General features: G+C 52.2%; 2 protein-coding genes across 2 annotated transcripts; one reads left to right on the top strand and one right to left on the bottom strand.

Moving 5' to 3' along the window:
- Positions 1–614: 614 nt before the first annotated feature.
- On the top strand, positions 615–10,529 carry LOC107208473 (vitamin D3 hydroxylase-associated protein-like). The gene is made up of 15 exons (XM_015636918.3): positions 615–971; positions 2,395–2,508; positions 2,830–2,973; positions 4,164–4,297; positions 4,682–4,888; positions 5,349–5,389; positions 5,604–5,728; positions 6,862–6,987; positions 7,380–7,477; positions 7,620–7,719; positions 7,811–7,854; positions 8,301–8,340; positions 8,761–8,869; positions 9,125–9,270; positions 9,932–10,529. Exons 1-15 carry the CDS (start codon positions 759–761, stop codon positions 10,055–10,057), a joined length of 1,767 nt encoding a protein of 588 aa, XP_015492404.1. The 5' UTR covers positions 615–758; the 3' UTR covers positions 10,058–10,529.
- A 485-nt stretch (positions 10,530–11,014) lies between these two features.
- Positions 11,015–14,658, bottom strand: NSUN4 (NOP2/Sun RNA methyltransferase 4; the record flags this gene model as incomplete). The annotated part of the gene is made up of 6 exons (XM_019007592.1): positions 11,015–11,456; positions 12,191–12,315; positions 12,962–13,116; positions 13,253–13,407; positions 13,551–13,972; positions 14,569–14,658. Coding segments are annotated over 6 exons (1,224 nt in total), but the record flags the coding sequence as incomplete, so codon positions are not given.
- Between the last annotated feature and the right edge of the window lies 1 nt (position 14,659).

The following is a 14,659-nucleotide window of genomic DNA, read 5'->3' as shown; positions in this document are numbered from 1 at the left end:
GCAGACAGACCGTAGCTGATGGTGGCTGAGCTGTTGCCTTCAGCTCAGTGTGTGGCTCTTGGTGCTTGCAGTGAGAGGCATCTGTGCTGGAAAGATGTCAGACACCAGCCATTCCAGTGTCTGGTGGACATAGCTCTCTTCTGGCGTGCAAGCCTGTGGGATTTTCCACTCCTAAGGCAATACCAACGTGCTTTGTCACAGGGTGGAACAGCCTCTCCTTCTGGTGCATGAGGACACCACGGCAGTGCCAAAACATCCTCTGGCCACCACGGCAGCAGCAGAAAGGACTTGGTGAACCCAGGGTACAACTATGCATTCCCTCAGCATACCACTCCCCAGCCCTGTGCAGGGGAGCTTTGTTATTTCAAGCTGGTTTTCCTCTTCTCCCATTGTCCTCTCAGGCTACACAGGAAATAGGAGAGCAGCAATTTCCTTGCTTCATTTGTTCAGCTGATCCTACAGTCCTCCCCAGCGGAGAACTTCCCAAGGTCCAAAAAGCCCCTATAAACCCAATACCCCAATGAACACAAGGTTCATTAACCAAACTTAACTCTCTCCATTTCATGGTTAATCATTTTCACTGCATGCTCCACCTACAGCAGCTTTGCAGGGCTCAGCTTTGGACTGAACTATCTGAACTATTTGCTGCCCCAGGATAGTGGTGCTGGGGGCACGGATGGGCCTGGGGAGCCAGGGAAGGTCTCCTGCACTTGCCTTGCTTTTCTTTCTCACTGCACCCTCAGAGACCAGAAATACTCATGATGATCCAGCAGCAGCTGACACAGCTCCTGCCAGAGAGGAAGGTGGACACTTCTGCTGCCCTCACCCTGCTCGGCGGCTCCGTGGCAGCCCTGGTGGTCTGGAAATGGCTGGGCAAAAAGATGATCCAGAAGAAAATGGAAGAGGCTCGGAGGACCCGGGATGAGGGTATAAAGAAAATGGCAAAGGCTGTCCAGCAGTTCAGGGAGCAGGTAACCCATCCTCCTGGGAGTTCCACTGGGGTTTCTGCTGATGCTGCCCTACAGCTCCTCCTTCCAGCTCATGGCCCTGTAGTGTTCATAAGGAGATGTGCCAGCAGCCCTCAACAAGGGGAAAGGCTGCCTTGGGAGAAAGGGAGATCACTGCCCTCCTCAGGCTGGATGAGATGTGGTGGGAGTCTGCAGCTTGGGGAATGTGAATTACTCACTGAGAAGAGGTTTTTGAGCAATGCAGGTGATGATGCACTGGATCTTCACTGATCCAAACCCCAATTCTTTCACGATCTGGAAATGCCTCTTGCCAAAAATGGGTAGAAGCAAGAAAGCTTTTTCCTCTACTTAATTCTAAGTTTGCACATCTGTTCACACCTCTATGCCTTTGTCTCTAAAACTTGGTATCTGGACAGCTCAAGGGGTGTCTCCAAAAGCAGCATTCTCAGTCAGTGGGACATCCCATCAGGCTGCCCAGAAGGTGCCTGGTCTAAATTTACCCTAATAAAGGGTTTTCAGTGTCCCCTGGGAGCAACCAGGACATGACATGGGGGTAAATGAGCCAGGCATCCAACCAGCATAGCCCTGAATTCCTACTGCAACCTCATGTCTAACCACCTTTCCTTTCTGCTCCACTCACTTCTGAAATCATACTGGGTAAACCAGCTCATGTTTGTATAGGTACCACACCTGGAGATAAAGCATACCAGCTACAAGTGAGACACATATCTACAACCTCTTTTCTTAAATATAGATCTATATAAATGTAAATATGTGGTATAAAACCTCTAAAAACCTAGTGTAACAAGTGATACATATATCTACAACCTTTTTTCTTAAATATAGATCTATATAAATGTAAATATGTGGTATAAAACCTCTAAAAGCCTGGCGGCACTGAGACCTGCCAGTTTTCTTTACCTGAGTAGACCACCTTTGAGTCCCTGCTGACTTCCTTGCAGTTTGATGGGCTTGAGCTGTTAAATGCTTGTTCTCAGCCTGTACATGAACTGCCTCTATCTGTTCTGAGGGATGAAAGGGCATCCTGAGACTGGTGTGCAAGGACTTTGGTACCTTCTGTCCTGGGCAGTGTTTGTTCTGCTGAGGTTATGTCTTGGTCAGTGGGTAAGTCCCACCGTGCCAGGAGAAAGGCATTACCATGTCCTCTGCTGCAGTGGATGGACAAAGCCCTTCTACACCTAGGTTCCTGTGTTTGAATCCTGGTTTTGATATCCAAACTCAGGAAAAAACACTTGGCAGCTCAAGGTCTGAACCCCCACATGCAGAATCTGCTTTTCCAGCACACTCTGGAATGTTGATAATGTTGACAAAACTTAACAAGCTTAACTTGTTAAGCAAAACTTAACAGCCTTATCCCCTGAGCCAAAGGGTAACTGGAGCTGCTGCCCTCACCTTCCCCCTGCAGGTCCCCAGTGTCCAGAGGGATGCCATTCTGTCCCTGCCCCTGCTGGAACTCACTGGAAGACTCCAGGAAGGGTCTCTGTCCCCCAGGACTGTCCTCTACACCTACATAGAGAAGGTGAGTGTCCATCCACACTGAGATGGGCAAAGCAAATCTTTTACATTCTCCATGCCATGCTGTGTGTGCTGGTGGCTGAAAAGGCTCGTTGGAGCTGGATTATGACCAGCCTTTAATACAGCAGATATTAAGAGAAAAACATCTTCTGTCTCCTGGGTCAGATCCATCAGTGGACAGCCCTTTGAGATGGCTCTAGCTGGGAAGCTCTGGGGAGGGGGTTATTTGTGTCATATTTTGTAGTTCAAGGTAGCTGCTGAATGCAGCTGTGTAATGATGCTGTTCTATTCTAACACTTTCTGTCCCTCCACACATCCAACCAAGGCCCTGGAAGTGACCCAGCAGACAAACTGTGTGCGACACTTTATCCCAGAGTGTGAGGAGCAGCTCCAGGAAATACAACAGCACAAGGAGAAAGGGCTGCTCTATGGAATCCCCATCAGCATCAAGGATCACATCGGCCACAAGGTTCTTCCCTTTGTGTTTGTGGAGTGTTCCATCGTGGGCTGGGCTGGGTGGTGAAGTGGTGGGACATGGAGAATGGGGAAGGGGCCCAATCCCTCCCTCCCACCACAGGAAACCTGTCTGTGTCTGAGGCAGCTGCAACCCAGGGGGCACTCACTCACTCACTCACTCACTCACTCACTCACTCATCCCAGTGGGATGTGGGAGAGAGAATGGAAAGGGTAAAAGAAAAATAAAACTTGTGGATTGAGATAAGGAAGGTGTGTTAGGTAAACTGTACACAAGCAAAGCAAAACAAGTATCTCATTCACCACATCCCATGGGCAGGAAGGTGTTCAGCCATCCCAGGAGAGCAGGGCTCCATCACGTGTGATGGTAACTGGGAAAGACAAACACCATCACCCCAAATATCTCCCCTTCCTTCCTCTTCCCCCAGCTTTATATGCTGATCATGACTCATGAGCATGATGTGGAATGTCCCTCTGGTCACTTGGGGTCAGCTGTCCTGACTGTCCCCTCCCAGCTGTGCACCCCCAACCTGCTCACTGGTGAGGGGGCATGAGAAGCTCTGTGCAAGGCCTGCTCAGTGATAACAATGACTTCCCTGTGTTATCAACACTGTTTACAGCACAAAATCCAAAGCCCTGTAGTAGCTTCTGCAAAGAAAAGAAACCCTACCCCAGCCACAAGCAGCACAAACCTCCATCAGCAGAGAACAACCAGGGCTGAACAGCTGTAGACACAGATGATTTCTCCTCTGATGTGTGACACAGTGCACTAAAGTTGAGGGCTTTAAGGCCAAAGCAAGCCCCAAACACCAAGGAAAAGGCTCACACATTTTGTTTACCTGGGATTATTCCTTCCCTGAACACCCACTGGTGGATTCACTTGGACAAGAGGACGCTGGGTTTGATCCTGAGCTAGTGCACCTATGGAGTATGGAGCTGCTTTGGGGTCAGGGGAGAAAAGGAGCAAGGAAAAGAGCAGAGAGCTTCAGGAGAAGCTTTAACCCTTGAGTGAGCTCTCGGCAGCCCTCTGCCAAGGATGGAAGGCGAGAGAGTCCTTCAAACAAGGGCTCGGAAGGGAATGGGCTGGTGCCAAACGCACAAGCCCCAAAGGAATGCCAGAGGATCCTCCCAAAAGAGCAAGGGAACGGCACTGACTGTGTCCCTTGTCACTTCTTCTCTCTGCAGGGACACTTGGCAACCTGTGGGCTTGTGCAGTGCCTGGGCACTCTGATGGAGGAGGACAGTGTCCTGGTCAAGGTCCTGAAGAAACAAGGGGCCATCCCATTTGCAATGACCAATGTGCCACAATCCCTTCTCAGGTGACATACATCATTAAAGCTCTTCCCTCTGGTTGTACTCCTGAGGGAAAATCCCAGCCTGTAGGTCCCTGGACAGGCTCCTCCCTGGCTCCTGAGACATGGCCTGGAGAGTCCCTCTTCCATTATCTGGCAACAATCTCAGCTGAAAGAGCTGTCAGATAAGATAAAGAGGGGAAAAGACCTACCATGAGTTATGAGAAATCGAGTGCACTTGTGCACGGGAAGGAGAGCAGAGGCTCGTGGGAATGAGCTGTGTCCTGAGGGACTTACAAGATGAAAGGATGGGGTTGGTTATGCCACACAGGCTTTCTGCAAGAGAAAGCAAACAAACCCAAGGCATTTGGCTGTTCCTCACAGTCTCTTTCCTGGCTTTCTTCTCCACAGCTACGAATGCAGCAACCCCATCTTTGGCCAAACCTTGAATCCCTTCAACCCCCAGAAGTGCCCTGGGGGCTCCTCGGGAGGGGAGGGAGCTCTGATCGCGGGGGGAGGCTCCATCCTGGGCATGGGCTCGGACAGCGGCGGCAGCATCCGCCTGCCCTCCAGCTTCTGCGGGCTCTGCGGCCTCAAACCCACGGCCGAGAGGCTCAGGTGGGTGCTGGGGCTGCCCTTCCAACCCTGCTCATGGCCAAGCTTGGCCAAAGGGGAAAGGTGCTGGGTGAGTACCTGGAGGGAGGAGAGAGGGTGGCTCTTAAAGGGTGGTTTGCTTTGCTCAAAACCTCTCCCAGGACATGGCATGGTGCGATTTTGGGGGAAATGGGCATATTTCCATTGTAAATCTAGCCTGGAGTTAAAAGTAAAAGGGAGTTGAAGTGGTTAAATAATGCCCAAATGGAACAGTTTTGGTTAAACCAAAACCAAGATTTGTTGGGGTTTAGGTTTGTTTGTTTGTTTTATTTTGGCCAAAATTTCCTGTTTAGCACTACCCAATTCAAATTTTTGAAATAATTTCCTTCTGTTTCTGTATCTGAGCTGGAGTCCCCACTATGCTTTTCAAACATATTGTGAATATTTCCCCATTACTGAAATGACAATATGCTTCTTCCCATAGTCTGTCTGGAGTGACTGGCCCTATCGATGGCATCCTGGCAGGTACGTGAATTTTAAGTTCCTTTTCCCTATATCCTGTGAAGAGCCTGATGTTCTCCTGTAGGCCAGAAGAAAACCTGAGCCAACAAAGGCCTGTCTGGAGTCCATCTGAAACATCCCTCGTTGCCTGCTGGCCCCAGCATGGCTGTGCAGAGGGGTGGGCAGTGTTTGGCACATCCATCTGCTCAATGTGGGTGTTTGCTCTCGTCCCATCCAGTCCCTTGTGCTATGGGGCCCATGGCGAGGGACGTGGACAGCCTGGCCCTGTGCATGAAGGCACTGCTGTGCCAGGAGATGTTCCAGCTGGACCCCACCGTGCCCCCCATCCCCTTCAATGAGCAGGTGAGGCCCTCACTCAACAAGCCCCCGTTCCTTCCAGGGTGTCACACACTCTCCTGAAGGGTCCAGTTGTCTTTACAGCGCTGGTTTTGAGCAAAATAACTCTCTTTGAGGGCACAATTCATAATTCTCATTTAAAAAAAAAATTAAAAATAGGGAAATCAAAAGTTATCCTGTGCATTTTCTCAGCTGCAATGTAGCTTATTGAAGTGAGAGGATCCAGGAAAGAGGGGGGAAGAAGGCAACACTGGGAGCAAATAGCTGGAGGTCTTTAGGGGAAGATGAGACAGGAGCAGAAACTGCTCCAGCAAATCTCTTAGCTGAGGGTGTTCCCTTTCTCTCTGCAGCAGACCAGCTTCAGGAGGTTTTTCCACATCCACACTTTTTAGCAGTGGCTGAATACACTTGTCTAGAGTGGCTGTGCTCCTCCTGAAGGAGGGCCTGGAGAAAAAGGCAGGGGTAGACATTTGGAAAGGGTAACTATAAACAGCAAACCAGAATATTAGTCACTCCTTAGCATCTGGAACTCTCGCCCCCTTCTGCAGTGGGTGTCAGCATGGGAGCAGACCTACCCCCAGCAGGGTGGGTGCCATGAATGAGTGATTCAGGTCACCCAAAAATCACTGTCAAAGGCTTTGGGAAAAGCAGGTTTTAATATAAATTTGCAAAAAGGTGACAAAGTTCAATGACAAGGTTCATTCTGTTACTTATGATGCAGATGGAGCAAGGAGAGCCAGCTTAGTGTCACTTTGGAATGATTTGCATGGAGACTGGGGATGCAAAGGACAAGGTGCAAAGGGCAGGGAAGACCCTCCCATTGAGTCACAAGGTTCAGAAAGGACTCCCTTGCTTTCTAAACTCCTGACAGAGCCTAGGTACAGCTGAGTCCAATCCAGACTGGCTGTTCATATCTAAGTTCATATCTAAGAGTTTAATAGGGAACTACAAGGAGAAGGGGAGACCCTCCCCCAGGGTCACAAGGTTCAGAGAGGACCCCCCCCTTGCTTTCTTGATGTAGTGTGTGTGGGGCTGGATCCAGCCTTAGTCCCACACCTGGCCAATGGTGTATGTCTAAAGGGTTTTCACAGCAATCCCATAAGGAATAGGAACACTAAACTGGTGTCTCTTTGCTCCAGGTGTACTCCAGCTCCACTCCCCTGCGGGTCGGGTACTACGACACTGACGGCTACTTCCCGCTGCCCCCCTGCATGAGGAGGGCAGTGAAGGAAACCAGGCGAGCTCTGCAAGCAGCTGGGCACCAGGTGAGCACCAACACCCCCTGCTTTTATCCCCAGGGTGTCCCCAGCCTCGCTCCTCGCTGAGGAAATCACCCTTCAGAAACCAGACACAGCTCCCAGGCACATCTGTGGGGAAAACGACCTGGCTGAAGTATGGGATTATGTTATTCCAGCTCCAAACACAGGCAGAGACCCCTCTGCCTAAGGGAGCAATGCATCTCATGGGCAATCAGCAGGAATAAGCTCATGGGGAGATGCCTAGATGGAAAACAGTTGAACTTCTTTGGAAGCCAAGGGCTTCTCTTTGCACACGGAGCCCAGGGACGTGCTTCTCTGCCTTTGAGGAATATCCACATTCGGGTCTCAGAAATTATTCACATCCCCAGGCTGCCACATAATCTTGTGTTCTGGTGCAGCTGGTGCCCTTCTCTCCTCCTCGGGTCCCCTATGTCATGAATGAACTGTTTATGAAGACGTTTTTTGCTGATGGAGGCCGTGCCTGGTTGGATGTGTTGTAAGTAGGAGCCCTCTGGCAGCAGTGCTCCCAACCCCTCCGTCCCCACACCGTGAGCACAGCACAGCCACCCCAAAAAGGCAACACTCAGGTCTCTCAGAAAGAGCAAACAGCATGACCCCATCCTCTTGTCATCTCTCAGCACAGGAGATATTGTAGATCCAGGCTTGAAACCACAGGTGAATTCCTGCAAGATCCCGAGGCTGGTGAAGAAGCTGCTGGCTCTGCTTCTTAAACCTCTGGTGAGTCCCTGTCCCTCAGGACAGGAACAGGGGCTTCTCAGGGTAACTGCAGCCCCATGTCATGTCCCTAAGGAACCTCATGCCTTTCCAGTTTCCCCGCCTGGCTGACCACCTGGGTGCCTTGGCTGGAATGAGGTAAGATGGCATTGTCCCCAGGGATGTCCATGGAATTGGGTGATACCTTCTCCTCTAGGTGTCCATGGCTGGGGGAGATTGGATTCACAACAAGCTGTGATCTGCTCTCTGCAGGGGCTGCCCTTCATTCCTGGACACAATTTCACTGCCCCTAGCGATATCCTGACAGGAATGAGGCACTTCAATGGGTAAAGTCATTACAGGAAGCCTGTGGAGGAGATGAGTATTAAATCCAGGCCCATCAGGGAAACCTTCTCTCCAGCACTTCCAGACATTTGCCACTTAATTGCTTGACCAGGTGCCAAAGGAAACTTTAGGAAGATTGTGAAAGCTGTATTGTTTTAACCAATTGCTAAAATCACCAGGGCTTATCAACCCAGAGGACTATTTAAGCAATTCCTCCTCCTCTTAAAGCTTAAAGATGTCACTATGATTTCCACTTGCAGGTCAGTGAGGGAGATGTGGAATCACCACCATCAAATACAGGTGTGTTTCAAGGATTTTCCTCTCTGGCATCATGCTACAAGTTGAGGCTTTGTGGCAAGTGCCAGGTCAGAGAGTCATCGGTTTGGAAAAGGATTGTGCAGGGGAGGGGGTGCTGGGGAGGAGCCAGGATGGGGGGAAAAGCACAAAGAAGGACAGGAAAGGGGTGTGTGGGCTTTTGATGGGCTCAGACAGGACTTCATTGGTTGCCTGCAGTGCTCATGCCCAGGCACAGTGAAGGCTGTCCTGGGAGTGGGGATGGCTAAACTGGGACCTCTCAAATTCCTGGCCACATGCTGCGGGGGCAAACACACACTCCTCTGCCTCGTCCCTGCCTGCTGCTGCCTCCTCAGGTGTGCCTGGGGAGGCTGAGAGGCTCCAGGCATGGACATGGCTCCAGGACAAGCCCCTCTCCTCCCCCAGGTGTACCGCTCCCAGTTCATCACCCAGTGGAAGGAACTCCAGCTGGACGTTGTGCTGTGCCCTGTCCTGGGGCCTGCCTTCACCACGGGATACCCCAGGAAACTCCTCAGTAAGTGGGTCTGGGGCCTCCCCAGGAGGGCAAAGAACCAACCACAGCAGCTGAGAGTGGAGGGAAACATCCACTACCATGGAGCTTCACTGCCCACCCAAGCATTTTATGGGAATTAGGAAGGAAAAGTAACCACACAGAGCTCTCTGAGCAGGTGGAGACATCCACAGCTCTCAAGGGCTTCAGGGAATATGAAGTGTGTAACTCTGAAGTAAGACAGGAGGCTGTGACTGCCTGCATCCTCTCCTTCCTCAGGTGCCATCTCCTCCACGATGCTGTACAACGTCTTGAACTTCCCTGCCGGGGTTGTTCCCGTCAGCACCGTGACAGAGGCTGATGAGGAAGAGCTAAAGCTTTACAAAGGATGCTGTGATGACCCCTGGGACCGGACACTGAAACAGGTAAGGGAAGTGGTGGAGCAGAGACTGCTGATGGGAGTTCAGGTAACACTTTCAATGGTATAAAGGGCTCCTAAATATCTCCTGCAGTATGGGCTCAGTGCAAAAAAAATTAATAACTTCTTTATACACCCCTTGCTAATCCCCAAATCCACCTTGAACGCACCCATCCCTTTCCTCCCAAGCCCCAAAGCTAAGTCACTAAGCTTTGGGGGGACAAAAGGGCAGACTGGGTGGGCTGAAGTCAGCAAGGAGCCGTGCAGAAAAGCTTCTGGGAGCTTCAGTCATTGCAACAGCCACAGCCCACAGCACTGCACTGCATTTTCCTCCTGCTCCATGTTGCCTTCAACCAGGCCCAGGCTGTCAGTGGAGCATGGATCAGGAATGAGGATGCTGAAGGAAAAGGGATCTGCCTACAAGACAGCTCAAAGCAGAGCTGGCTGGGGTGTGTGGGGGGGAAGGTGTGTCAAACATGTCACCCAAGGTCTGGCAACCATTTCTACCACAGCAGAGCAAGAGCCTTCCCTCTGCCCAGCCTGCTAACAGGACTCAAACTCCAACCTCCCCACCCTGTGGGATGAGCCACAGGCCTAAACCAAGTTCCCAAAATCCACTGGAGGTCCGGGCCCCCGGTGACCCCTCCCTGGTTGTGCCCCCGCTGCAGGCTGTGGCAGGAGGCGTGGGGCTGCCCGTGGCCGTGCAGTGCGTGGCTCTGCCCTGGCAGGAGGAGCTGTGCCTGCGCTTCATGAAGGAGGTGGAGACCCTCAGCCGTGACAAGAGAGCAGCATAGTCACCATGGTCCCCAAGGAGAAGGGACAGTGCTGCAGCACCGCCACCAGCACTGCAGACTACACTGTGGAGGGGAGGGGGAAGGAAACGCCACCTCCTGACCCCTCTCCTTGCCAATGAACACAGATCCTGTGCGGGATGCTGCCCTGCAGGACTGGCTCAAGATAGGTTCACACAGTGGTAGATCTAGGAGCTGCACTTCCAGCAAGGATGGCCATGGCTGTGGGTTCACCCCTCCACCCCCATTTCCATCAGTGCTGCCTCCTGCAGAAGCAGGGTGGTGCTGAGAGGAAAGGATTACAGAAGTTTAATAGTATTTTCCTGCTGGCAATGGAATAACTTCATGTGGATGTAACTATGGGTGGCCCCATGAGGAATACAGCCATGTCCATCCCTTCCCACCACCGTGTTTTGCTCATAAAAATAAAAATGTAAGTTACACAACTCTTACCATAAATTCCAGTAATCCTTCAGTGATGGTGATGATTCTATAAACAAAGTTACTACTCGAAATCATACAAACACCTGCCCACTGGACATTAAATGCCATTTAGCATGGGAACATTCACGCTTATCCACAGCCTTCCTAGCTGTGAGAGATGGCAACAGTCACTGGCCTCTCCACAGCAGCAGATCTCCAGCACATTTCCAACCCCACAGGAGGGGAGCTCTTAGGAACCTCTGGTTTCAGTACCTCAGGCTGCTCTCTCTGAAGGCAGGAGATAAGCAGAGACAGATGCAACTCATTTATGCAGATGGTGAGATCTGGGACAGAAAGGCTGAGATCCCCAGATGGTGTTTGTTAGCCCAAACCTGCTCATGTGGGATCAAAGCAGTCAGACAGGAGGAAGAGAGCAGGGCCATTTATCCTGTCCCACACAGATGGATAAATCGCTCCCTCTGATAAGACCTCTCTCTCTTTCCTAGATTAAACACCTCAGTCTCAAACAGATAAATATTCAGGAAACAACACAGCAGGTCTTTCTCATTTATTCCCTATGTCTGCAGTAAAAAAGCAGGCTTCCTTTGGGACATTTCAGAAAGAAAAATAAATACAAAGCAGTTCTGCTTTCCCTTAAATATTGGGCTGCTTCCTGACAGCAGACAGAGTCTGCTGCCCCTTCTACATCCGACGTAATTTGCAGAAATACATCGGCCCAAAGTTGGCAGTGAGGTGAGGCAGGACAAGCTCCCCGAGCCGGCAGTTTGAGAAGAAGGAAAACGTGTCCTGGAAGAGCGTCTGGAAGTAGCTCAGGTCCTCAACGTGGACACTGATGTTGAACTGGGCTTCTGCAATGTCCAGCGCCCTCTCAACCACACACTCGTTCTGCAGCGGGGACAGGGAGCACGTGGAATACACCACCTCTCCTCCTCCTGGCTTCGCCGCCAGGATCCCAGCCCTGCAGGCAAGGAGAACACACACGTGTCACGGGATGAGCAGGACTCTGAGGGAGGGACACAAGCATTCCCACCCACCCAAACTGGGAAACCAACAGGGAACTCGGAGGAAGTGACAGACAAACCCCACTGAAGTCCACAGGCTCGGCACTCTGTGTCACTGCAACATGAGGAGGGTTTGGGGCCAGGGAAAAGAGTCAGATACTTATATTGATAAGTTATAAAGAATTTAATGTGGGAGATGCTACTGGAGAGCAGCTGGAAGGTGTAATCCTGCAGACACATCCAAAGGAACGGGATATACATACAGGGGAAGAGATTCTTGCAGTTCAAGTGCTGCCATGGGAACTCTCTAATCTGCCTCCTTATTGCCACAGCACACAGTGACAAGCTGTGGCACTTCCCAGCACCACAAGTCCTCCCGTGTGCTGGGATAGCTGGGCACTCAGGAATCCTCCAGGGCTGACTGCCAGGACCCAGGAGATCACCACCCAAAACAAATGTACCCATCCCATTCCTCACACACTTCTCCCTGTATCCTTCTGCTGGGACAGAAGGACAAGTGATCTGACCAAGAGCATTTGCAATTCCTTACACTTACTGTGATTTGTGTTCCAGTTACTGCCAGAAAACTACACATGGTTCCCACATTCCCAGTTGGGGACAGAGTAAGGTTTCAGTGCTTGGAGAGCTGCTCCCAGCACCCAGGGAACACAACAAAACCGAGCTGACTCACATCAGCAGCTGCAGCTGCAGCATGGGCAGCATCTGACGCTCTTTGGTTCGCCTCTTGTGGAAGATGTTGTTGTCCTCCTCCATGGCAGAGTGTCTGTCTGTCGTGCAGGGCACATCCACCAGCACCTGCAGCAGCAGAGCTCCCACCTCAGCCCCCTGCACAGGTCAAGCTCAGCGAGTCCCCTCCTGCAGCCAGCCCCACGCCCACCTCCTCCACCCCTGCCAACAGCTCTCAACAGGTGTGCACCACACTGAACTGTGATCATCTGGCTGCTTTGGCATTTTGGGAACATGCAAAAATGATAGAAAACATCCTGCACTAACTCATGTCCTCATTTCATGTCCCTGCGCTGTGTGTGTCCCTGGCAGAGCTCCTGAAGCACACACGGGCATTGCTGCTGCAGCGACGCCTCCCGGAGTACCCAACCCAGCCCCTGAACACCAAACCCAGCTCCTGAGGCTGGACATGGCTGAGAACCCAAGATTATCTAATCTTTACATTTAACCCCTTCCAGGGGTGGACAAGAACAGGATTTCTAAGGGGTATTACACAGGCAAATAAAGGTACAATTCTAGATGCACATATGCACCAGATCCTGCAGGAAGGAATAGAGGGAGGAAATATTACTCCTTATGTGGCTTGGTCCTCCCTCTTTCTCTGTATTTATGATTACAGAAAACTACACAGTGGAAGGATAAGCTGCTGTCTTCCTTAAAAAGAGGAGGGAAGTGAACTTGATAGGTTCATCTTCAGTGGCTCCCAAATGCATACCTTATGGAAAGTGCCACCTTTCACCTGGTCCCAGTCCCTTCCGTCATAGGATGTGACACTCACAGTATCCCTGACTTCTCTGGGGACATAGCTGTGGAGAATCTGGTGCAGCCTCTTTGTCCGGGAAACAGAGACATCGTTGGCTGCCAGATGCCCTGACAGGACAGAACAAGCACACTGAGAACATCACTTTTGCAAAAACACACAGAAATTATTAATGGTCAGACATGAACGGGTGCAGTAGACTCCTCCAGCCCTAATTTACACATGGGAACACCCATCCCCACTCACCACAAAACCCAGTCTGCAGCAGAGCCAGAGTCTTCCCACCCGGAGCCGCACAGAGGTCAAGGACAAAGTCATCCGGCTGCACGTTGAGTGCCAGGACAGGCAGGATTGATGCTGCATCCATGAGGTAATAGTCGAGGAGCCCCAGAGAATCCAGCCTGGAAATCATCAGTTTGCACAACAAAAGCAAATGTTGGAGTGGAAAAGAAAATAAAAGAGCGGCTGGAAGTGAGGATAGGGACATATGGAAGCAGCCCCTGAGGCTGGCAATGACCAGGGTGGTCTGTCAGTGATGTCTCACCGTGCAGGGCGAAAGCGTGTGATGTCACCCCTGGGGAAGGTGTAACACTTGATTTTGGAGCTGATGGAGGCGCAAAGTGGCGGGGACATCTCTGCTTGTGTCATCATTTCTGCCTGCATCCCAGTCCTGCCCTCACCAGAGCCCTCCTGGCACCCTCTGGCCGCTTCCCCCACGGCTGCACCCCGCTGCCATTGCTGCGCCTTTTGGGGGGCCTCAGAAACAAAATCGGTGGCATTGAGCAGCTCCAGCTCTTGGGGAACATGGTCAGCAGCAGCAAAGTTGTTGAGGAGGGCCCCGTACTTCTGCTCGCAGAGCAGGCCAGCACGGACCGAGGGCCACAGGGCGCCCAGGTGCAGGCTGTAGCTTGTGTCGAAGTGGTGCAGCGCCAGCCGCGTGGACGGGATGCGTGGGGCCGTGGCAGCCTTGCGGGGAAAAAGAGCAGAAGTGTTAAAATACCTCGGTACCCCCATACCCAGCCCCCCCACCCAGCCTTCGTGTTTTCCTGGGATAATCCAGCACTGGGGTCTGTGCTGCCACAGCTCCATGAAGCCTTTCCAGAGCGTGTGACAGGACACGGGGGAACGGCATGGAGTTGTGACAGGGGGGCTGATGCTGGACAACGGGAAAAGGCTTTTCATCCACGGGGTGGATGGGTACGGAATGAGGCTCTCCAGGGAAGTGGTCACAGCACCAAGCCTGAGCTCAAGAAGCATTGGGACAATGCTCTCAGGCACAGGGCGGGATTGCTGGGAGTGTCCCCTGCAGGGCCGGGAGCTGCATCCTGATGCATCCCTTCAACTCAGCACATTCAGCGATTCCAGGATTCTGTGAATGGCCGATCGTGCTTGGGGGCCGGCGCTGGGCACGGCTGCAGGCAGAGCGGCGGCACGGGGTGCAGCGAGAGCTGGAAGGGGGCGATGAGAAGGGGATTTGCGGGGGGGTGCAAAAGGTTAGTGGGGACAAAAGCGGGGTGCAAGCAGCGCCATGGGGTGCTCTGGTCCCGCCCGGCCCAGCTCACCCACTTCTCCTTGTGCCGGTGCCGGCGGGGCCCCGCTCCCAGGACTGTTCCCGGTGCCGTCCCCGGCCCCCGCCGCAGCAGCGCGGCCGCC

The sequence above is a fragment of the Parus major genome, chromosome 8 (genome assembly GCF_001522545.3).
Source record: "Parus major isolate Abel chromosome 8, Parus_major1.1, whole genome shotgun sequence".
NCBI classification, from domain to species: Eukaryota; Metazoa; Chordata; class Aves; order Passeriformes; family Paridae; genus Parus; species Parus major.
This window is presented reverse-complemented; position numbering and strand designations above follow the sequence as displayed.

Excerpts from the sequence above, each read along its gene's own strand:
- LOC107208473 (XM_015636918.3), top strand. The coding sequence starts at position 759 with ATGATGATCCAGCAGCAGCTGACACAGCTCCTGCCAGAGAGGAAGGTG. Across the intron at positions 7,855-8,300 it reads GGTGCCTTGGCTGGAATGAG|GTCAGTGAGGGAGATGTGGA; the intron begins GTAAGATGGCAT and ends TTCCACTTGCAG. Across the intron at positions 8,341-8,760 it reads ATCACCACCATCAAATACAG|GTGTACCGCTCCCAGTTCAT; the intron begins GTGTGTTTCAAG and ends CTCCTCCCCCAG.